This window comes from Apteryx rowi, unplaced genomic scaffold (assembly GCF_003343035.1).
Source record: "Apteryx rowi isolate R43461 unplaced genomic scaffold, aptRow1 scaffold_654, whole genome shotgun sequence".
Taxonomy (NCBI): Eukaryota; Metazoa; Chordata; class Aves; order Apterygiformes; family Apterygidae; genus Apteryx; species Apteryx rowi.
The window spans coordinates 361,561-385,697 of NW_020450932.1; the positions used below are offsets into that span (position 1 = coordinate 361,561).

The 24,137-nt window shown below is 35.0% G+C and overlaps 1 protein-coding gene across 1 annotated transcript in view; it reads right to left on the reverse strand.

The window, feature by feature from the left end:
* Positions 1–394: 394 nt before the first annotated feature.
* KIDINS220 (kinase D interacting substrate 220) overlaps positions 395–24,137 on the reverse strand; it is an 88,190-nt gene continuing 64,447 nt past the window's right edge. Inside the window, exons 25-30 of the mRNA XM_026084908.1 lie at positions 19,154–19,264; positions 18,212–18,268; positions 11,169–11,315; positions 9,161–9,259; positions 7,784–8,032; positions 395–5,099 (exon numbers count right to left, since the gene is read on the reverse strand). Coding sequence (XP_025940693.1) covers positions 3,828–5,099; positions 7,784–8,032; positions 9,161–9,259; positions 11,169–11,315; positions 18,212–18,268; positions 19,154–19,264 — 1,935 coding nt within the window. The 3' untranslated portion in view covers positions 395–3,827. The remainder of the gene's footprint in view (positions 5,100–7,783; positions 8,033–9,160; positions 9,260–11,168; positions 11,316–18,211; positions 18,269–19,153; positions 19,265–24,137) is intronic.

A 24,137-nucleotide genomic window follows, 5' to 3' on the forward strand; every position in this document is an offset into this window, starting at 1 on the left:
TAATATTTCAACACTGGAAATTGTTTACGGTCCCTTAATTCCAAGAATTGTGCAACAAACTAAGCAAGCTAGTAACCATGGAAATTGTGGTACAGAAAAAAAAWACAAGCTTCAGCAATATGAAACTGCAGCTTATTTTTAATTCTTGAAAATGCTAGTCTTTCATATACTACATGTGGCAAATTCATTAAACATATACAGTAACTACAATATATTATGTGCTAAAAGAGAAAATCCTTACTACTGTCCTGTACTTCAATTACTCCATTTCTCTCTTCTGTCTTGCCTTTCCTCTCCCTTTATCAGAATGCTACATTTTCTTCTTTTTGCTTATGTACATCCTGTTAACAAAAATAAAAAATATGCTTCAGTAAAGGGGGGGGGGGGGAAGAGCACTCTCTGCCCACAGCCATTTTTATGCAAGAAGAGCTTACAGATATGATTCTAGGTATCAGTCATATTTATCGTCCTGTTAAGAAACAGCTTCTGTAGGGTACTGTCCTTGAAATTTCTACAAAGCATTCACGTTCTGCTGATTCTAGGAACTTTATTAGGAAGCCGTTAAACAATCAGTCCATGAATACACATCTGATTATATAAACTACAGTAAGTATTACTTTGGAATGAGAATGTTTCCAAATTCATATATTCAAAATGTTTAACAAATTGTTATGATCATAAAACTCTACCAAATGTGCAACTATATAGCTAAAACAATCTTGCACATAAAGGGCAGCACTCCAGTTTAACAGTTAAGCAACTCACCTAAGAATAGCACTGATCCATCTCTTTGAAACATACATGCATTTTACACGAAACCACCACTGAACTCAAAATAGAACCTTATTACTTAAAGCAGGGGCCAAACCCTTATGTCCACCTCTCTCCTCACTACCCAAGCTCCACGCCGCCCTGTGACACAGCTTAGACAGAAAGTATCTTCATCCTGAGGACACTATGGTGAACCATCTTCCAAGATGTGGATTTAATCCTATTGGGTGAAACAGGACATAAAACACATCTCTCACTTCCTGTGCAACAACACCAGCCGCACATCATAGGGACAGAGTCAATAGATGAAATCGGAGCCTTGGCTATGTCAGGTCTAACTTTCTGGGTTTCTCCAGGGACCTGGGTGGAATTTAGGTGGCTGCTGACCCAAACCAACGACTGAAGAGCACCCTACCATGCGAGATTCCCTGTTCCTTTGAACAAGTACTCCTCAGAACACATAAGAATGATTTAAGCATCCTAGAACTTTGAAATTAAATAAGAAGCCTCTTAATGAAAATAAGTGCCTATATAAAACAGTGAAAGCAGCCTGGGAAAGGAGGCAGGATTAAACTGCTGTTTGGAACTGAGATGATTTTAGGCACTCACATCGTCTGCCAGGCAGGATTCTAGTACACTGGCATTCATTCTCACATACAGATTCAGTAATTTGTAATACAGAAAATTATATAGTTCTCCACTGAAATTTCTTATTGCTCACATTTTTACTGTGATAGTATCTAGATGTTTGAATTACAGTGTTACCTTAAGCTCAGTACAATCTTAAAGAGACACTTCATTATTTGTTCTAGCGATGGTGAGTAATTACACTGGCAATGAACATAAGTTAGGAATACTGAARAGTTTTCCACTCAACTACCTATCTCATCCCAGTACCTATCTAAAGAAGACATAACGGRTAAAACTTTCAAGAAATAAAAAGAGTTAAACGTATGAAAACAAAAATGGATTCATTTGGACTATTTGAGGATTTTTACAAACAAAATGACTTGAGGTAGCCAGTATCTGTCTTCAATACTTCTTAGTTCTTAATGAAAAAGGCTATACTACTTCTCTTCTATTACAAAACAATGCTTATAAATATCCTTCTGAAGCAAGCTTTTTACACCCCCAAAATTTCAGAAAGTGGAATGATGTAAGGTCAGAGCTTTTTTTGTTTTGTTTTTTCATAGGAGGAATCTAAACTAAAAAACTGTCCTCAAAGATATGGCAAAATATCATGAAGCTGCATAGGCTATGGGTTTTTTTAAATCTTTCTTCGTTGTTGTTAAACTAATAATCTTTATAAAAGATAAAGATACACACACACATTTCCAGTACTTCTGTAATACTCTGGAGAGTCAATTTTAATTCAACTGAATTCTTTTATGACCCAATTTAACAGAATTCAATGGCGTAAAGATCAAGTCTATGATCCTGTAAGTACCAGACATCTGGGGAATGAAGTAGCGAAGAGCCTAGACACAGCCAGTCTCTCTGTTGACTCTGGTCAACAATACAAAAGTATTCTCTAGACATGAAAAACAAGGGTCATGAGCACATGGTCCCACTGGAGGCATCTGTTCGGAGATGTACTGGGACGGAAACAAAGTTGCAGAAAACTACCACCAAATGTTAACTTCCACCAACAGCATGATTACTGCTTTGGAATACCAGGAGGTGGCCACCTCTCCAGAGTTCACAGCACTTCCTTTAGGAAAGTCTGCTTTGTCAATTCCATGAATACATAATGCTTATTTGGTATTGTATTAATAACAACATTATTTAATGCATTCTTTTACCTGGATGTGTAAAGCACTTTAACCAAAACAACATGTACATATTTATCAAGGGAAGAAAAAATACTGCAGTAAAAAATTTGGACGCAAACCCAATATGCCAATTATTTTTTATTCTCTTTGTACTACTGGAGTCTAAACATTTTTTTTTCCTCAAAAACATGCATATTTCACTGGACAGTACAAAGTATTCGCTACAGTAACATTCAGATGCATTACTTAGATGACAAATAAAAATGTTGTAATACTGTACTTCTGAAGTAAGGAAGCAGGCATAGAGCTCTGATTCCAGCAAGTACACATTGTTTTTAAAATAGCAAACTACCAAATTTTTCTTTCCATAACCACACAATAAACAACTGTACCAGGGAAAGATCATGCACAGCAACAGATACTCCACAAGTTCAGACATCACATTCACACATTACCTTACAATATTTTAACGTAGCTCAGGTGGTTGCATCTATTTAGAGCACTGATTGTGAAATTATGTACCTATAATAAATAATGCATTCATTAAATCAATGATGAGGCATTACCTTATAAGTAACTGCCAATTCTAATGATACATCAAGACAGTCCTTCCTATAAACCTATCAACACTCTACCCAAAGCTCACAAAGTCAACAGCAATTACTGAACACACACAGAATAAAAATGTACGTACAGCCAAACAGGTATCTTAACATTAAAATTTCAACATATGTAATATTATGCTGCACACATTAATTGACTAGTTAATGCAAAGTTTGATAAGGGTGTCACAGGTTGTAATATTTAATCATCTGGCATCTCTTACATCAAATGATAAAAATGCAAGGTCTTAACTTTACCAGTAAGGAAGGAGACTTAACTGGATTATTTAGAAGGAATAAGTACTATATCTCCCAACAAAAATGTAAAATCACAGAATTATTTTAATAATGAAAACCATGCTTCTGTAACATCTGTCCCTGACCAAACCTTTGCACAGCATATTAACAAAGAACTGAATTTCCATGCAATGACAGGTATTGATTCATTTGGGGAGGAAATAAAATATTTACTAGTAATACAAATATGGGGAAGGAAGGTCTGAAGCATTTTGCTTATTGCAAAGATTATTTCTTCTTTCCAGGAAAATGACTGAAAATAATCTAGATCTGTTAATTACTGAATTGAAAGTTTAAACTACATAGCTAATGTAACCACACACTGACAAAGAATTCCTAGCAAACTACAACTCATGGGCATACTCTGTTTTAATCTGGCTTCTTTTCATAGGATACTCTCTCTTTCTTCTCCAAAACCAGCTCCATCTGAAGCAGCAACAGTGTGGAGCTCTGAAGAATCTTTGGAAAGCCTGGTATAACTTGATCGCTGGCTCCGCTTGTGAGTGGCACTCTTCAGGTTCTCATTCTGAACTGCAGTTGAATTGGAACTTGTGCCAGGGCGCAGGATAATTTGAGATGAATCTCTAATACCTTCTATTTCTTCAAAATTTTGATTAGCTCTATTGGTTGGAGCACTGTTATTATTTAGTGTTATTGTACTAGGGGTTCTATTTAAATTATAGACTTTCTGGCAAGCAGGCCAGTTCTCTTCTGGACTGCTCGCTATCAAGCTGCTTTCAGATGGGCTTTTCTTATCTTCTGAGCAAATAGACATGCGAACCACAGCTGGATCCTGAAGGCCACTAAGGCTGTGCGGAATTCCTCGTTTTCCACTGTGACTGTCATCTTCAAGCTCAATGAGATTTGCCTTTTCAAGCTGTGAATCATCTGCTCCTTCATTATGGAGGGAATGATTTGGAGAACTTTCATTGGATCTTACACCAGAATCAGAAGAATCTTTTTTATCCAAAAGGGCATCTGTCAAATACTCCTTTGCTTTGATGAATGTTCTAATCGGTTCAGATCCATGTTCTGGGGATTTGGGCTGTTTATCTGTTTTTCCATCTGCTTTCTTGTCTTTACCTTCCTTAAGAAGTGGAGTATTATCTGATTCTTCAGTTCCTGACTCATCTTCATCACTTGGAAGTTTCTGATACCGGAGAGTAACTCCCTTAAGTTTTATATCTGCAGCCTGGAAAATGCTTGTTCTTTCTGAAGACTTCTTTCCTGGGAGAAGCTTGGAACCAGACTGATCAGATTTTTCATCTTCTTCAGTAATAGGATCCAAAGGAGATGCATCATTAGTAGAAACACCTGACGTACTGTAATCAACAACATCATTCCTCTTCAGCAAGAAGGACTTTCTTCCATCATCTTGTTTCTGTTCACCATCTTTTCCTTTTTCTTGTTCTGCGCTTGAATGCAGGGAGCCTCCTGATGTGCTCTGCCCCATATAGAAAGCAGATGAGCTATGGGGGGAGGACCTGCCACTTACCGTAGTAGAATTGGCACCCCCTTCTAACTGTGACATTTGAGCAATATATTCTCTATACGCATCTCTATATTCTGCCTGAACCTTATCAGTTAGCTTTGATATTTCGATACTAGAATCTTGAGAGTTAAGACTTGAAAGACTTGGAGTTCTACGAGTCTGTGACTGCAAAATAAAGAAAGAAAACAAAACAAAAACAGTTAAAACTATTTATTTTGACTTTTACTGATCATTTTAATTTAAAGAACTGAAAGCATCAAGCGTGCTTGAAGGCAAATTTTTGTTGTCAACAGATCATGGAAGGCAAATTGTCAATGCTTTAACTAAACTAATCTTAAACATGTTTATTATAATCAGATATTTGCATTCACACACTTTCACCAAACTTAGAATAAAGCATTTTTATTGTTGATCCCTGTAACAGAAGTTTTCTACACAAGTATTTTACACAGTGCAATTGAGGCTAATGCCTCTTGAGTATATAATTAAATGTATATGTGAAGATAGACTTTTCTAATATATTTGTGTACATTTACAAAATAGACATTTTAAGTTAGGAAGAGTTCATCTAAATGCTAAACATCTGTCAAAATTTTTTGACAAGACCTCCATCCCACATACTTCAGTATATCCTGACAAAATTCCATTTAGTCATTCCATTCAGTTTAATACAATAGCCGATTTCAGGAAAAAAAAAAAAATCAGTTCTCAGACTAACATATTCTTTGTCCCTCACCTCTCCTCTCTTTTAGCATGGTCATAGAGAACTTCATAGGCATGGAATGGCTGGCGATCTAGTAAACATTAGAACCAAGGTCTAGCAAAGAGCTGAGCGACTTGAGTGCATTGTGGCTGAACACACAGCTTCATGCCATGCAAGCGACAGGCTGCTTGTTACAGCCTCCAAAAAGAGATATAGTGCCCAATAGATTGGAGCTGATGTGTTAAGTTAAGCAGTAAGTGCTTTAAGCAGATCTGTTAGACTTCACACTACACAGGAAAAGAGATTTTGAAAGACTTATTATTTATTTGGTGGAAACACTGAGAATGAACCATGTGTCAAAAAGCTAGTTACTAGTAGAAATCACTGAAAAAAAAATCTAAAAGGGGTAGGACAATTTTAACAAGCTAAGCGTAGATAGGAAAATTAACTTATTGGTCAAATCAAGTGGTGAATGAATTTGAAATTCAAAACAGAACTGCTTAATCATACAGATACACCCTTTCACTCCATTCTTTTCTTTCTTACCTTCAATTTTTATTTCCTTCCTTCCCCCCACCTTTTTCTGCTCTTATACAGCCTTCTTATTCTTCTATTTCAGTTTCTTTTCTTCTCAGAAGATGCATATAACCCCTTCAGCAAGCAACGTATGCAAGATCCTACCTTTCGGTTATTCCCTTTGTATTACTAACAGCTTTTCATAGGATCAATAATCTTTTGTATGTACCAGAATATTGGGAAGCAATTAAACATGATTAACTACAAATAAAATGGTGTTTAAGTGACTTCTATATTCTATGACTTCTAAGCAATTCAATGACACAGGACATTGCAAGAATCTCAGAAATATTCATACTTGGTTATTTATGCATATTCACTACTATTTATCCATATTCACTACAGCTACAGTTCTTCACCAAAAATAGAATTATTTCATTTTATTATGCATCTCCACCAGTTCTCCTTTTCTTTACAGAGAATGAGCCATATTTTTTTTAATCAATGTATACTATAAAAAATCTCAGACAGGCAACTTCTAATGTTTCCTGAAGACGGACAAACTACGTTTCTCATTCTTTTGATTTAACTTAAGATATCTCTATGGGCATTAAAAGTACTATTTAAATTTGCATTTTAAAGAATGTTTTAAAAAACTTTTTCTTATCATTCCTTCTGTGATTTTGACACAAAAAAACAACATGTTACTGGCATGAAACATGCCACCTGGTTTTGAAAATCATACACTGAATTCAGTCACAGAAGATGGGGATTAAAGAATAAGAGTAATAAGGATCTTATCTTAGTGTGTGTGTGCCTGTACACACACACACACACACATATAGGGCATGTACGCATCTCCCAAATGTCTTTTCAGCTATAATTTTGAATATTAAAAATATTATCTATCATTAGTGATTTGGGGTGTCTTACTATTTTGGCACACCTTCAAGATTTCCTGATTTGGACTCCTAAAACCAGAGATGAAAATGCTGCTACACGTCTTTTAGAAATTTTGACCACTATTTAGATACCATCTACTCATTTATCAACTGAATTGTCTTGTTTCTAAGTAAACAAACAGAACCACCACCAAAGGTGGTGGCAATCATGTACTTCACATACTTAGGGTGATTTCAAAGGATAGAAGAGAAAACTATCCATAACCTATGGCAGAAACAGTAGTTACAGGAGGATGTGAACTCTGGAGTGTATGATTACATTATTTACTATCACAGCACAAGGCTCTCATGTCACTGAATGCTGTACTTGTTTGTTTAAAAGCAAACAAATACATCTGTAATCCTTTGAATGGTGCGACTTCTGACTAGCACATAGCTAAAATACTTCATACGTGAAGTCTGAATATCATGGTTAACAAAAATATTGCAGGACACTGCCCTAAGCAAGATGAGTAAAGAATGATAGCTTTGGCTTTTTTCCTGGAGGAGTCATTACTGGAACAGATGTACAGTTAGAGTTCACACCTCTGCAAAACTTTGGTCTTTGTCAAGACTGAGAACTGAAAGCATGTGAACTGCCATGGTAGACTTACTTCTTGACCTGTATCCAAAGAATGGAAGAAAAACCTTACCATACAGGTAAGCAAGCAAGCACTCTTGTTAAATACCTGCCAACTTAAGTTACTATGACGCGGAGGAGCTTCATCAAGACCAATTGTGTTCAGTTCTTCAAAGCTGAAGTTAAGTGTGTAGGGAGCTTGACCAGAAAGACCCGTAAGCTCAGTGTGAGGCAACTCAGTGTTATGCCCAGGACGACGAGTAAGTTCACTATGAGAAATCGCAGTGGTAACGTGCTCAGTTGTTCCACGAGGATCTTCCTGAGCAGCCTGATTTTCTGAATTTCTCATTTCAAGTATCTTAACATAAAAAAAAAAAAAAAAAAAGAGACAGTATGATATCATTACATAATAGAAAAAGAAAAAAAAATTCTCTCAAAATTGTTAAATAAGAAATGTACTGAAAATAGGAATAAGTAATTCAGTTTTAAAAGTGTACTTGCATATGTGAGAAAGATCTGTTTACAGACCTAATGCATTCCTTCTTTACYGCAAATCACATTGTAATACTTGAGAATTTTCTTCTATTTACAGACTATTCTTACTACCGTACAGACCCTTAAAAGAATTTATATGCCACAAGCTATTTTCAATAAATTTTTGTAAAACAAAGTGCTAAATTACAGATTTAAGAGCAGAAAACAAATACTTCAGTTTTATAGCCTGAATAAACTTGAATCTAACAATAAACCTCTTCTTGTAATTCTCAGTGTTTTCAAGACTGATTTAGCAATTCAGAGACATACTGTAGTTTTCAGAAAGAAAATTGGCAGTATACTAAAAATACTTAGAGAAAACAGTTCTGAGGGATGCATACCCCTCAACGTAAAACTGTCATTTACTCTCAAATTGTGGGGAGTGAGAGGAGGGAAATTAGGTATATATGTATGCTTCAATAACAGTACTCAATGCAGCTTTCCTGTATCATACAGGTATATATAAGTCAAATACTGTCCATTTATCTCAATAGTCTGATTTTTAGCTTAGTTTCCCTAAGAAATGAAGCTTATGCAATTGTGTGCAGTGCATCTCTAAAAGCCTGGCTGTCCACTCCCTCTCCCAAATAAACTTTGAACTCCCTGACTGAGTTAACAGTGGGGCAGCAGCCTCGAAGAGGATTAAGTTCTGACAATTCCATGAAAACAAGCAGCTGAATGTAAAAAGGGGGGGAAAAAAAGGCCACCCATCCAGGAAAGGCAAACCTTATAAAAAGAGGGAAAAACTTCAGCATCCACAATCAACTAAGAAACAAAATCCATAGGCAACGAGTTGTCAGTTAAAGTGCTCAACACAAAAAGACAAAGTAACAATAAATGCACTCATATTTTAAGATAACTAAGAAATACAATAATAGAGGAAAGGAAAAGTAAGGTTCATAACAAGAACACTAATTTAAGATGACCTGGAATACTGAAGAGAAAGTCTTACCATGCTCCTGAACAGATGCCAGTCACCAAAATTCATATTCATTTCCCTTTTCAGTTCATCAGTGTTGCACTGAGCCAAGACACGGCCATTTATATTTGCCTAAAACAATAAAATTAAATAATATAAATTACCAATACAAGATTTGTGGAGTGAGAAAGCAACAGACTAAAGAGGTAATTGAAGTCAGATATATTGATGGGGTCTACTAGAGAAATTCCCCAAACATCAATCTTAAGTCCAATCCCATATAATAAATTAAAAAAGAATATTTACTAATGATTGCTGAYGGACTAGGATACAGCACAGGAAGAACTAGAGTAATGGAAACAGAAAAGGGACAGAGAAAGGCTATGGAATGATTAAGGGCAGGAAGAGTCTATCTTTCATGAAAAACTGAAAATATTTTATTAAACCTATCAAAATGAGGATATGAAAGGCAATGTAGTTGTGTTCTATAAACTGACATAAGGAAACAAGACACTAGTGGTAAAAAGTTTTTATAGACAATAAACTACATTCAGCTGCCTAGATTTCTCAGTTGCAACAGAAATGGACCTCAGATGTCCAAGCCTCTGAAGCTAATCAGATAACTGAGTTCCAAACACCGTCTCATCCCCAGCTTGAGGCATCCAAGACCACGTACTACCTCTGTAAAATTCCCTTCCTGCATAAATACAAGTTTACATCCCTTCCCTCATCAGAAGCACCCTGGGATGGAAACCTAGACATCCAGCTTTTTCTAATCTTACTCATAATTCAGAGATCAACACAGAAGTGCCTAAACTCCATCTAAATCCCAGGAAAGTGAAAATCCCAGATGTTAGGCATGTTTATACAGTACTTAACTCCTTCAAACAGCACCAAATCCAATTCTCCTACTCCTACTACTGTCTATTCACTGATACAGTGTGTAGAGGAAAGTACCTCTGTTGGTAGTAGTTGGATTGGATGAACTACTACATACCAACAGAGGTACTTTCCTCTACGCAATGTATCAGTGAATAGACAAAACGTAAAAGAGAAAACATCTCTTAAAAGGGTAGCTACAAAATGGGAGATCTGAGCTGCAAGCTCTGCTCAGTGTGAGGATCTTGCTGGTTCTGTTCCCATATCCAAGTAGATGGTTTTAATCAAACCAGGAAAAAGACCAGGATGAACCTTTCTCATTCTTCCTGTTCAGACTGGACCACTTGTAGTGAGAAATGCAAGAATATAAATAAGAGGAATCTCTAATTAAGTAATGTGCACATTCTTTTAGGACCCTAGAACCATTAAAGCAAWTGGAAATTTTTGCAGCTAGGCCTACCAAGCTGCAATCTGACTTCCTGCTTTCCCCCCCGAGCAACACTGCTGACGGTTCCTATCAAAAACCTGTACATCAACGCTTGAATCAACATTCTCTCTCTGTTTTCTTAAAAGCTATAATAGGTACTGGGACAAAGCAAGCTCATCAAAAACATCAGTGAAACCTCCATATTTTTCCCTCTTCCTACGCATAGAAGGAGAGCACAGAATGGTGAGAAAAGCAATACAGACAGAAATAATTCTGTTTTAATGTGTCAGAGGAAAGAGGAAGTAACAGAAAAATGCCCATTGGCCTTTTCTGAAGCAAACAGAGAGAGGTGGATTATGACAGGAGAGAAATGGAATCTTCTTCACCACTCTCACATAAAAAAAAGGAGATGTGCCAATTTCTCAGCGATCTTGCTACCTGGATATAGAACACATTTACAGCACACCTGATCTATCCACACATGGCAATTTTGAAATGATTTTTCATGTTCCTTTTCTCAAAATAAATCAGTCTCATCACCAGCAATCCTTTACATCTCTGAGTCTGATTCTTTTCTTGTAAGAGAGCATTTCCTCTGAGAAATACAAGCTTTTATTAAAAACGTGCCTTGAACTTAGCATGTATGGAAGTTAATGTTTCAATATTCAATGTCAATTTCCAAGAAAATAGGCTTATGTTTAAGTATTAAATACACTAATGAAATTCAACAGATACCTTTCTTATAGTTGCAGAGTACTGAGGTAGCATAGTCTGGTCCAGACCATCTATTTGCTTTAGTTTCTCGCATACAGCTTCCACACTCATTGTGCTCAGAGGCACATGTGCTACTCCTGTGGTCGACCCTGTGCCCACTCCTGCTCCCTATAAGAAGTGAAAAAAAAAAATGCAAGAGCTGTGCAAACACCCAGTACACCCAGAATTTGACAATATACACTAACACAAATCAAACTGTGTTCAACCACATTTTAAAATTAACAGACAGGAATAAGGATGGCCAGGCATTTTTAATTAACATCAGAATATCTATATATTGGGAAGCATTTACTTTACTATTTATATGAAAAACAACACAGCAGCTTGAGTCTTGCCTATGTGAGAAAATACTCTCTTAAATGTTATTTAAGAACAACATAAAAATCAGAACTAAGTAAGGGTTAATAATCTATTTCAAATCCATCTTATTCAAAGTTTTCTACTGATTTTAGTAGCTAGTTTGTTTTTTAAATATCCCAGATGCAATTCTGAATTTATTGTCTTAAAAATTCCTGGTTTAGCTTTAGACAAAGATGATCTACAACACAACTCAATTACTTGGTTTCACTGGGTAGTTTTACCAACATTCATCAATTTTTCAGAGGTCCTTTCAGCCATGTTTATGCAAGATCAGCTGGGGGCTGCAAACCACCGCCACAGTAGAGAACTACAGTGAAGCACTGCCACTGCCCTCCAAAACACTGAGAATGTTTCATGTGTCAGCAGCTTTGGCAAGATTCAAGTAGAAATTATTCACAGTTCATATGTGAAACATGAAAGCTGCCCTGATAATGTTGCCAGCTTCTACGCATTTCCAAGGAAGTGTGGAAAGAGAAAACAAAATAATTTACCAGTAAATCAGTATATTAAGACAGTGTGTTCTCAAAAAAAACATTCTTCATGGATAGGAGCTTGTGCATTAAGCAGCGCGAAGTGCAAAGCGCTAAACAATTAAGCTAGTTATTTCAAATTACTAACACCAAAACCAGAACTAGTTTTATCAGCTATGAAATATTTGTACCCATTTCTCCTGGAAGAGAGGGCTGCACTCTCTTTTTTCCTATAGATGAAGTTTTGGTTTCAGCGCTGCAGACCATGCATAGGAATGAAGGTCATTCTGGGAGGCTGCAAAAGAACTTCTAAAGCTTCAGCTGCTCATCACATGAGTAAACCCTGGGATGTAAAAGTTCGTTTTGAATATCCAGAGTTCACTTCATCAAGTTTGACTATATTCCTCAATCACCAATGAAGATGATTTTCATAGTCCTAATACATTTTTTTCCATTTCTATTTAATTACTTCAAAGCTATTTAGCTTTCAGAATTAGTATAAATGAAGAGATCCAAAGATATTTACCTATGAAAACAAAAAATGTATTATTATGTTGAATAACATTAACCGTATCTAAATTGTCTAAACCAGGATTTTAGAAGAATTTATTCAACTATAAATTCCAAGACAGCAATCCAAAAACTCATTCTCTACTACCATTTAACTTGGGAGTTATTTAAAACTAGTTAACTGAGTGTTATCAGAGATGTCCTGCTCTGGGGAGGTAGGCATTTTTCCCACCTAAGCTACTTGGAGATGCAAAGTTTAGATGCCACTACATGTAATTGTCTCCAAATTCTCAGCCAGATATGCTTGAAACGTGCTTAACGCAGGCAAACAGAATCAACTCTGTTCAAAAACACTACAGGAGGTTGGGGAGATTCTAAGCCTAGTAGTTAGCACACTTAGCTGAAGACAGATCTGGGGCTCTAATCCTTATTTTTGTACCATGCACGTATTTATACTTGATGCAAATCAGACGCTAAAGAAACACAAGATATATCCCATTTTCTAGGTAAGAACTCTACCTAAAATATTGCATAAAATTTAAGCATTATACTTTCACTAGAATCTAGGCACCTATTTCTTCTGAGGACAAGACAGCTACTTTTCAGATTCTGCAATGTCTCCCTAATTAGGTGTCTGTAATACCTAAACAGTTGTTATATTAGGAGCCTAAAGGAGGAAGTTTAGATCCTTATCAAGCTGAAATTTTTAGCATAGCTAAAATCCTCATCAAATTAAGGTTATAAGYCAACCACCAAACTGACGATGACAGGAAGAAGTTTCATCTATTTACTGCATTCCTCTCTTATGTAAATCTGTATTTTTCCAGTTTTTAAAATCACTTTTTAATTTTTCTTCAGATTACCAAATGTTTTTGTCTATTATTTCCACACACACCCACTACTTGATACTAGTATAAGTTAGATAATACATCAATAAACACAATTCAATAGTTAATTCAAAAAAAAAAGTTTTTTGAAAGAAAGCTTATCAATTAAAGTAAAATAAACAATTACAGCCAAAATTAGATTACGGCATTGCTAAAGTAAAAGATTCCAAAGCAATGTGTGGAGTTTCAATAGCCTTTGTTCCCTGAATCTATTAAATATAGTACCTGTTGTTAGCTACAAATAAATGTAGAAAAGTTTTAAACACTTAAATAATTTAACAGTTCTGCTTTAAATCAAAATACTTTTTATCAGTCAAAGGCAAGTCATTATTTCTGCATGCATCAGTAGTTAGTTTAGAAACTCTTCTTTCTGTGTATATAAAAGTATATGGAAAAGTGCTAAAATATTTAGACTATTTTTGTTAAAGTGTGAACTGTTTGAAATAGATACATATTAATCCAAATCATTCTTTATAAAAAGAACTGTCTGAAGAATAAGCAATGTAATAGCTTTAGGGATTTCGTCATCATGTAAGTGAATTAAAACTGTAAACTGACACATTTTTCAGCCTTAGTGGTTTTGTTAAGGATGCTTAGAGAACATTAGTCTGAAAAGTATTTGCCATGCAAAAGCTAAAAGCAGCTTGTCAAAACAAACCTCAGGGCTAGTAATGAGCATTAGTTTACAGACAGCCCAGCATGAAGTGCCAGTATGATAGCTTCTGAAATGACTCTGAAATAAGTGAACAATAATTCAATGAAAGTGGCTGTACCTGTCTCTGTTTGTTTAACCCAGACTTACACGGCTTTCAGAAAGGGACAAAACAGAATGAAAAGAAACAACAACTTAAAGCGACACATCAAAATACATTTGAAGATATAGATGACATGCATTAAAGTAAATTTCATCAACAGAGAAAATTAGTGTTAGGACAGAAATGTGCTGTACTAGGATATTTTCATAATGCAATGAAAATTTTAAGATAGACCTTCATAATACACATTTGGTATATGCTATACAAATACTGTTTTCCTATGAACAGCCTACTCTTTTTTGCACTTGTAAGAAAAGCAGAACTCTTGCTGTATTTTATTTGCATAAAAGTTTTGCATTATATTTCTGATGGAAAACCCTGCCTTTAACCTAACATTCTCCTGCCATTTTAAGATTACATTATACCACCAATGTATCTCAAATAACTTCAAAACCTTTATACCTAAGCATGCAAAAAACAGAACTGAAAAGGTACTTCTAAGAGCAAATAACAAGAGTAAATATTAAAAGCATAACAATGCCACAATAAAACACCTGGAAAATTCCCATACCACCAAACCTCAGTCATGCTCAAACTTTAGAAAAGCAATTCAAGTTTCTTAAAGGCTATTTTAGATTTATCTACAGTCCATGCAGTGGGCCATTTTAGTTCTTGTTAGAAAACACACATTATATCTTAAGGCATTATATATTAAATGCAGTATGAAAAAATGTATTTAAAACAACATGATTATATTGCAATGAGCCGTATCCTAACAAATAATAATTAACAATGCAAACTAAAATGCCCAATTAAATTTATTACAGATAACCACTACTAATGCTAGTTTGACTTCTAACAACTATGAACATATACTGGTAACGCTATAATCCAATGACAAACTTTTTAGAAAAGCACCACAGAAATTTTTACAGCTCCTGTCAGAAATAACCACCTGTATAGCGGTCACCAGAAATGCCTGTTTTGCCTGCACCATGGATGTGCAAAGGCTGGTATCTTAACTCAAACCTACTTTCATTAGTGATTTAAGCTAAGGCCCTGAAATTTGCAATGTACCTCCTTGCTGATGCCACTATACAGATGGCCACGTCCCGCAAAAGTACAGAATGAGCAGGTGGAATCAGAAATTTCAAACTCTAGTCTTGGTCAAAGCTCATTTGTCAAAGCCTCTGCCATTCTGGTATAACACACTATCTATTCAGATTTTGGAACATAATACAAGACAGTAAATTTGTTGAGAAAAATCATGAAGACTCCAAGGGAAAAATGAAAAATAGACTAGTATTGTAAGAATTAACCTCACGTGGCTCATAGGTCCCTTATGGTATGACAGGTAAGGTCCACAATCACTTACTGGTTTGACATCTATGTTTTGGTTCGTTAAGTAACAAACAGTTACTCTTGTGGAAAGTTAAACACTTTTCCTCAAAAACTATGGTCTGAGACAGAAAAATTCTTATTATCAACAACAAAATTCAAATAAGGAAGGTGACACAAGTCAAATTTTTTTAATATATATACACACACACACACATATACACACATATATATATGGTGACTGCTCTCAATCTGTTCACAATACATTAGAAAGATCATTTTAAATGAGCCCTATTTTTATACCAGTGTAAACCCACCAACTTTCATTAAGCTAATCTAGATTTACATTGGCTTTACAAGCCTAGTGCTTAGGACTTGAAATTTTAGAACTCAGTCAGCTCTAATGTCAGACTGAAATCAATGGCAGGGGCCTCACTTAGTGAGATCTTACAACATACCCAATACAGTGCTGTCAACTCTTAGCAATGATTAAAAAAAAAGAAAAACCACACACGTTCCTGAAGTTGCTATTGCTCGTCCTGTAAGATTTAAACATTCAAAATAAGGATTCTTCTCTATTTCTCTATGCTATGCAGAAGTAATATTGCAGCACTTCTGGCTCCTTACCAGACTTGCGTGACAGRCAATTTTGATTCTACATGTTCTTCTCTTCTTTTAAATCATCAAACCAGTTACAGGCCTTGGCATTCATTAACTATTTCATACAGATTTTTAGTTCACTTCATTGCTTTGCATGTATCAATCCACGTATTAAGGGATAAGTAAAAGCTGTATCATGTATAGTGGCAATGATCCATCAAATAAGAGATACCTAAATAGCTGGATAAAATTACTGTATCTATCACCTAAATAGCTGGATAAAATTACTGCACACATCATCTGTGGATAACTGCAGTGCCTTAAATACTAATAGTGTTCCCTTTCACAGAAATTTCAAGAAAGTCTGCAAAAGAAGTGTTTTTAAAGGCAGATGAAACCCTGATGGGGCATCCTAATAGGCATGCAGAATACCCAGTCCTCAATAACAACCTCTTTGTGAACTACCCAAGAGATTTTCAAAGAACCAGGGATGAGACTAAAGACATTTCAGAATATTTCCAGCTTTCCTTACATAAAATACATAAGAATGCCAAAATCACAAAGAATAGTAATTTATTTTTACAATGTGGCTCGACTAATGAAAAGTCAATGATCTTTTATGCTGTACTACATAGATTCACAGTAGTAATTAAAGTAGTAATTAAAGACTAAAAATAACTAATAAAATCTTTCATTATTGATATTTTAACAAAAAAAAAGTTAGTGATTTAACTCTTGCATTTTCTCACACACAGCCAGCATATCATATAACTTAGACACAGAGTTTTACACTTTGAAAGAGGAGGCTATGTGTGCTTAAGATACACACTCAGGGCAACAACCAAAAGATCAACCAGTTCCAGGTCTGCTCTGGAACAGATTTCCTCCTTTGCCCTGAGACTCCTATAATCATTCCCCACTTTCCATCCCATCACCCCATTCTCATTCACACACTTGCACATGTGCACATGTCCTTCAACCACCACACCAGCACCTTCTCAAAAGTCCTTACGTTTTCTCCTTGCACTGACAAGCTGCAAAGGGCTGGGAAAGAGATGGGATGCTTAAAAAAGGAACTAAACACAGGGAAGGCATCAGCATCTCCAAAAATATGCTAAAAGAGAACCTTACCCCAAAGTCACCCCTTCACCCAAGGTAGCTAATGACCCAGGAAAGAGAACTTTAGGGCAAATTCACCACTGTGGCACTTGCCTACACATGGTTGCTCAGAGGTTACATGTAGTGAAATGCAGCAGTTCTGGAGTCTGCATGGATTGTTGTTGGTTTTTCATTGCACAACAGTGGAAAGACTTTTTTTGCAATAATTTACTAGAAGAAAAAGTAACTGAGGTTAACTAACTACAACTGTTGCCAACAACTATTGGCAGTAAGCTAGTAAGAAAATGATTAAAACCATATTAACCTTTTGCTTTGGTAGTAAATAAAAAATAATGATATTCCACTGATTTCCATGGTTACAGTAAAGAAGATGTGTAAAGATACCCATAAAGAAGACATCTTTGTATGAATATTTATGATTATTTTATCAAGTCATGATTATTTAGTCAAGTCATGGAAAAGAAAGATGTTRGCATTTTGACTTAAGAATAAGCTTATGATGTAGAATTTTTTTATCATTATTTTCATGGAAAGTTCTTTATACTTTATTAACTGCAACAGCTTTATGGCACCAACTTTAAAAGTAGGGATCAGGTGAGACAGCTGACTAAAGCAGGAAAAAGATACAGGTCAGCTACTTCATTCTAAAAATCTAAGTAATGAATGACCAGCTGTCATTCTTTATTCCATCTAGCTACCACAATACTCTTTATTGAAAACTCTCCATAGCTACYGAGAAAGGAAAGCAGAAAACTACAGGGGAAAAATATAATACACCATATAAGTGAAATATTAGCTCTTAAATTCACTCACGAACTACATTAGTCTTCAACTACTCTAACTATATGCCCACCAAAGCCATTGATGCAGTGTTAGTGAACTGCAGTTATGATTAATGCAKATTCATTACTGCTGAAAAAGCAATGAGATGCTAAAATTTCCACACCACATGACTGCTCATTTACCATTGAGGGGTCTGTGGGTGAAGCAAGCCCCTCATCAGCATCCTCCTTGATAACATCCTAACAACAACAAAATATTATGGTTTGGGTAAAATGAGTAAAGGCTCAACAAAAATATGAAGTAAACAATGAATGAGAATGGTCTCATAATAATACACAATTCAACGGAAACAATTAAGTGATTAAAAAAGATTTTAAAACCTTTTAATAGCTTTGCTCAATGAATCAATATTCTAGAATTAAACTGAATGACAAATGAGGCTTTTATTTTCTTAGCTTTCTTTAGTTCTTAATTCCATTTGAACAGCAATCTATGTCAATAAAAAACTGTTAAAAGGAATTTTATTATTCTATAGGAACCTAGAAAAGTGTGGTCATTTTTACTTTTTAACAGGTAAATAAAGTTGAATTATAGGTACTTACAAGAAAAAGCTACAATAGATGCATACTTCACTTAAAATGTATTTTGTTTTACTCAGACATTAAAAACATTTAATTGTTTACTCAGGCTTTCCAATTTCTAGTATTCTTTGCAAAATCAAAAGATGCCATTTTACTTTCTCCAGATACGTTAGAGAATTTGTATTACTGTAAAATTTGCACATACATTTACAAGTGGCATTCTTTTTCTCATGCTACTACACTATACCAATTTATTTACTGTACCACAGTTGGCACTGCCATTAAATTAAAATATTTTCCTGCTAATCTTGCATGTTGTACTCCTCTAAACTTGTTACCTGAATGTTATAATTAATTTTCTTCTGTAAATAATTTTTAAGGTTAAAAACAAAATACATTTTACATTACACATTTACTTAAACTATCTATAAAATAGAGCTTCTACTTGTCTAATACTGAATCATCATTAATAAGCTTCATTTTGCATTACTCACTATACTTATTGTCTAGGTTAGTATGTGAATTACCCTTCAAAATACTTACTAGGCCATTGTTCTGATCTCTGGACAAACTCGTTTTTAGTGGTGGACGTGAGATGAGATGAGAACTGCCAGGGTAATACCTTGGCATGTAAAGATATGGGGCAAAGAATGGCTATGGAAAAAAAATGTAACAAAAAAGGGACAAACGATTACACAAATCAAAATGTAATAATAAAATAAAACTTATTTCAACAAAACACATCCTCTAGTCGAGTTTAATAAAGTGAAAATTGCAATTACTAGTAGCTTTCTTTACTTTTTGCACTGAATAGAATTCAACCAGAAGCTCTGAAGTGAGATCTTCAAAATCCCTTAGCAACTGACCCCTTCTAGTGCCCCCAAAACCAATGGGTGCTCTGGCGTTGGTTTTCTGGAAGAGCAGAGTTAAAATGTTTTTGACAGTTACACTATAACATCTGGTCTGAATACGGGAAAAGGATTTACACTTCTGTTAACTCCACTATATCAGAGCTGCTAAACTCAAAACTAGATATTCAGTATAATTTATAAAGCTTCACAATACTGAAGGCAATAGTACAAAAAACGTGTGGTACATAATGGCATTACCAGAACTTCCAGTATTTGTGGTAACCATTCTGGAAGCTTTTTTGCTTCCACAAATATTAGACATAACATTACAGTAGACAATAATTGACCTTTGTTTTGTTGTAAATATGCCGATATATGTTGTTCAAAACAAGCATCACTTTAAATGACAATGTTAATTATCATCAAACATAGGTAGCAGAAACATTTTTCAAAAACAAAATATTTTTTCACCACAAATATCAGTTAACTGTAATTACACTTGATGTAATCAAGTCACTTTTTATTCCTTCTTACAAATGAATTTCATGAAAACAAACACTGTCCGGATTTCCAAAAAGAGTTAAGAGCATATCAGTGTTAAGGGTCCAAGGAGAACTTAGGCCGTCATGCTTAATAAAGTCACTTCTTGAAGACATAAGGTTCTCAAAATTACTAACATACTTCCACCATTTGAACAAAGCCAGTTTCCCTCCATGTGCTACAATAAATTGTGTGCACCTTTCCTGAAATTCACAAAATAACATCAGCTTTACCTGCACTCCTTTTTTATGTCTGAAATGCTATTCACTGGCAACCAAACATGCGTGTGAGTGTGCGTAAATCATGAACCTTACAACTGGTAATGCAGTTTTTAAAAAAGCACAAACTACTTTTCCAATATAGTGGAATTTTGTTTTAATCTATCTGTGAATTTTTGAAGTCTGTAAAATTAATACTTATCTTACTCTAATTTTAAATACTTTCATAAGAATTTTGAGTTAGGTCTTGAAATAAAGATTTTCATTTCCATCCTTATCCATTCTCTTTTGGGACAATGCAATGGAGCAGCAATTACAGAGTCTTTAATCTTCAGGAAAAGCAGAATTAAGGTATTCATTGCTTTTAATTCATTATGCAGTTCTTCAAAAAGATATATACACTTCTTAAAATAAGGGCTGTATTGCAGATTTCTGGTGTTTTTATATATAACATTTCTTAGATTAGATTATCTAGCTATTAAAAAAGAGAGAGAATACTATTTGGCCTGTGTTTCTGCACATGACAAGATTCTGAGGGGTCTACTGCACTGAATTCAGAATCAAGTAAATAATTTTATGACTTGACAGCAAACACCAATCTATGAGGGAGGAGTATAATTTCTTGAAATGCTGGATTTTGTACTTATCAGTAAGAACTAAAAACACGCACAAAAAGAACCCCCCCCCAAAAAAAGACCAAAAAAGTGTAAGTGACCTGTAAGTGACCTGAGAAATAAAGTCCAATTATGCATCAATTACTTGGATAGCATATGCTACAACTTTGATTAATTTACAGAAAAGCTCAAAAGGTCCTAGCTGTCAGAGGTAGTCTTTGCACTCTCTCCAACATGATTATTGCAAAAAGTTGACATGCTCTTCCAACACATGCAGTTACATGATATGTTTTGTAACCATCAGTCTAAATGCAGAATTCCACATCACAGATGTTTGGTTGTAGTTTCACATGAACTTTAAACTAACAAAAGCTGTTGCTGGAAAAGAGAAATCACATGCCTACTCCCACTGCTCAGTCTCATCACGTGTTTCATCACTACCCAAGTGTTTTGTCCAATAGAGCAGGAAAAAAATCCATTTAAAAACACTTTTTTTTTTTTCCTGGCAAGAGTAGTCTTACTGTAGATTACTTGCCCAACCTGATTTATTGTGGGGCCATGTAACGCCTTTGGCTGCCACAAAACAGCAGGATGGTTTTCTCAACTGTGGTGGGGGCATATGCAGATCAAAGTTCTCAGGCCTAAACCTCCTTTCATTTTCTGCAACTTTCTCTAGCCTGAGTTATTTCAATAGTGTCTCGAGGACCAAGTAATGATGATCTTATCACAGCAGCAGCAAATTACCTCTACTAAAACCTGCTTTTTAAAAAATAGGTAAGGGAACAAATACCTAACCTTTGCCTTACATTTATTGGTTAGTAGAGGATGATTCCAAAAATTCACTGAATTAAATTTATTTCACTGTGATAAGGCACAGAATCTGTGGTATTTTCTGGAAACGAAACATTCTTTTTTCAAAAAAGTTCATGTTATTTTTTTAAATAATGAAATGCCTCAGTTTTCCACTARTAGCTCCTCTAGCCACAATAAACCATGTGGAAAACCCACAAGCATGAGATGCTTAATGATCATACTGCATTGAAGTGCCTCGTCCTCCTCACTGCAAAGACTATCTGCTGAAACACATAGCAAGCACCTGTTTGCTGGTTGCTAGTCATCAACCTACAAAGCAGTGAAAAAAATTTGTCCAATAAGGCAATTACCCCACAATTCTTTCATGATTTCTAATTACGTCTTGCAACAGCTTCAGCTACTCCACTGCTTCCCACYTGTAGAATTAATTCTGCATTATAGGCTTAAATTCTGCAGTCTCAACTTTCATTCAAAGTATGGTAACAGAGATTCCATGAAAACAGGAGATAAATACAAATGCATGTGGGGCATAAACCAGTGTAGAGCTGTTTTCCAAGTTCGTAGATAGCCTAAAAATGCATGATCACGGTGTTTGCTGTTTTTCCAAGATACACAGGATTTGCTGCTCTGCTGCATAACAAGCCTTCACATACTATAATTTCTAGTTCTTACCCTGCAAAATCCTGATTAGACTGACTTTCCCCATAAGACATATATGATCTCCACAACGGTCTGTGATAACCATGAATTTGGGAAGCTGAACTGAAATCCAGCTTGTAGCCAGAAAACTAGGTAGACAGTGGTAAAATGTACACCTCTCCCCTAGTCCAATACAGAGAGCCAGATGAGAGCCAAAGTGCCAAGTAGAAGAGCATTTAAATTGGACTATAAGCTTTCCTTTACAGTTGTACATAGGAGAATGGGGCTTTAAATAAAAAAATAGATTATGTGACTGGAAGTTCAAATTCCATAGTGTAGGAACCCCTGAAGAACAAAGCAGAAATATACATAATAATTAAAAAAAAAAAAAAAAAAAGAACCTGAGTGTTCTTTCCAATCACCCAATAGCTTTTCTTTTAAGCACAAATAAGTGCTTAAAGACAATAGAATAAGAACAATTTTAATGGCCAGAATTAGGCAAATGTATCCTATCCCAGCTTAGGGCTTTTTACCATAAAATTCAGGAATGTCCACAACAGCATTTGAACTCATTGTGTTGTGTAATACAAGTGTCCAAGACATCTCCCAGAACCTTACGCTACACTGTTGGGGAGAGCCTAATCTTTTATTACAGTTGTTCTTTTTTAAAATGCCATTCTTAAAAAAAAAAAAAAAAAAACCTTGAGAAGTAAAAATGTGATTGAAAATGCTGAAGGAATTTGGAGTGGGCACTGCTAGTACCAGCCTCTCAGTCTAAAATTTCTGCTATTATAAAGTTCTCATCATTTATCTCAGTGTTCACGACAGTACTTTTATAACTCCACAGAGAAATGGAATGAATATAGCTCTCTGTCTATATTTGAAAGCGTGAAACAGATTAAAAACAATTATACCTTAGAAGAGTGGTACAAAGTTCCACAGAGAAAGGCCAAAATAGAAACATTTTAGTCCTCAGCAGGAAAAAAAGGAAAAAGTTTGTATGCATATATGCATATCTGTGGACATAAGTAATACAAATGAACAAATAAGCTGATAGTAAGAATAGTTTATGACTCACCAATAATTGTTTTTGTACTGCTTATAAGGGCCAGAAAAATATAAGTTTCAAGTGTATACTACCACATACTCTAAGCCTTGTCATGTACAGTAACACAGGCACAAAAACAGCACTTCCAATTAAATACCCACAAGTTTGATTTAGTATAGGCATAAAGATTCATATGACAAGTTTTTATCAGCATTGTACTACTTCAAAGAACAAAGCAAGTTATTTTCAGCAAAACATAATACTGTCACCGAATTGAGCAAATATAAAAATAATTTTAGAAAAGGTAACTTTAAAGGTTCTGTGCTAAATGTATAATTTTTTGTCCAGATTAATGAACACTGATTTAGTAATAACTCAATTTTCATTACAGTTTTTTCGCTTGCTTTTAAGATTAACCTCTTGTCAAATCTCACTGTTTAAAGCCATTTTTTGTATACTTTTGTAGACTATGACTTATATCAGCTTTCTGAACACTTTCTTTTTGACAGTATTCTAGAAAAATGTAAAAGTTAAGTTTAAAAAAGACTGGATACATTCTACAAAAATAGAAAGTTACAGTTTACCTGGGGCATGTGCTGAAATTTTAAACAACTGTAAGAATACTGTCAACAGTTTAACCGATGAAATTTTGTGCTTAGCTGTAATTACCAGATGCTGATTAGCATTATAAATTTTGATGTAAAACATACCTAAAAAGGCATTCTTATTAACTGTATCCTCATCTAATAAACAAACTCACAGTTATAACTTTGACAAATTGAACCAATGCTAAAAATAGTTTAT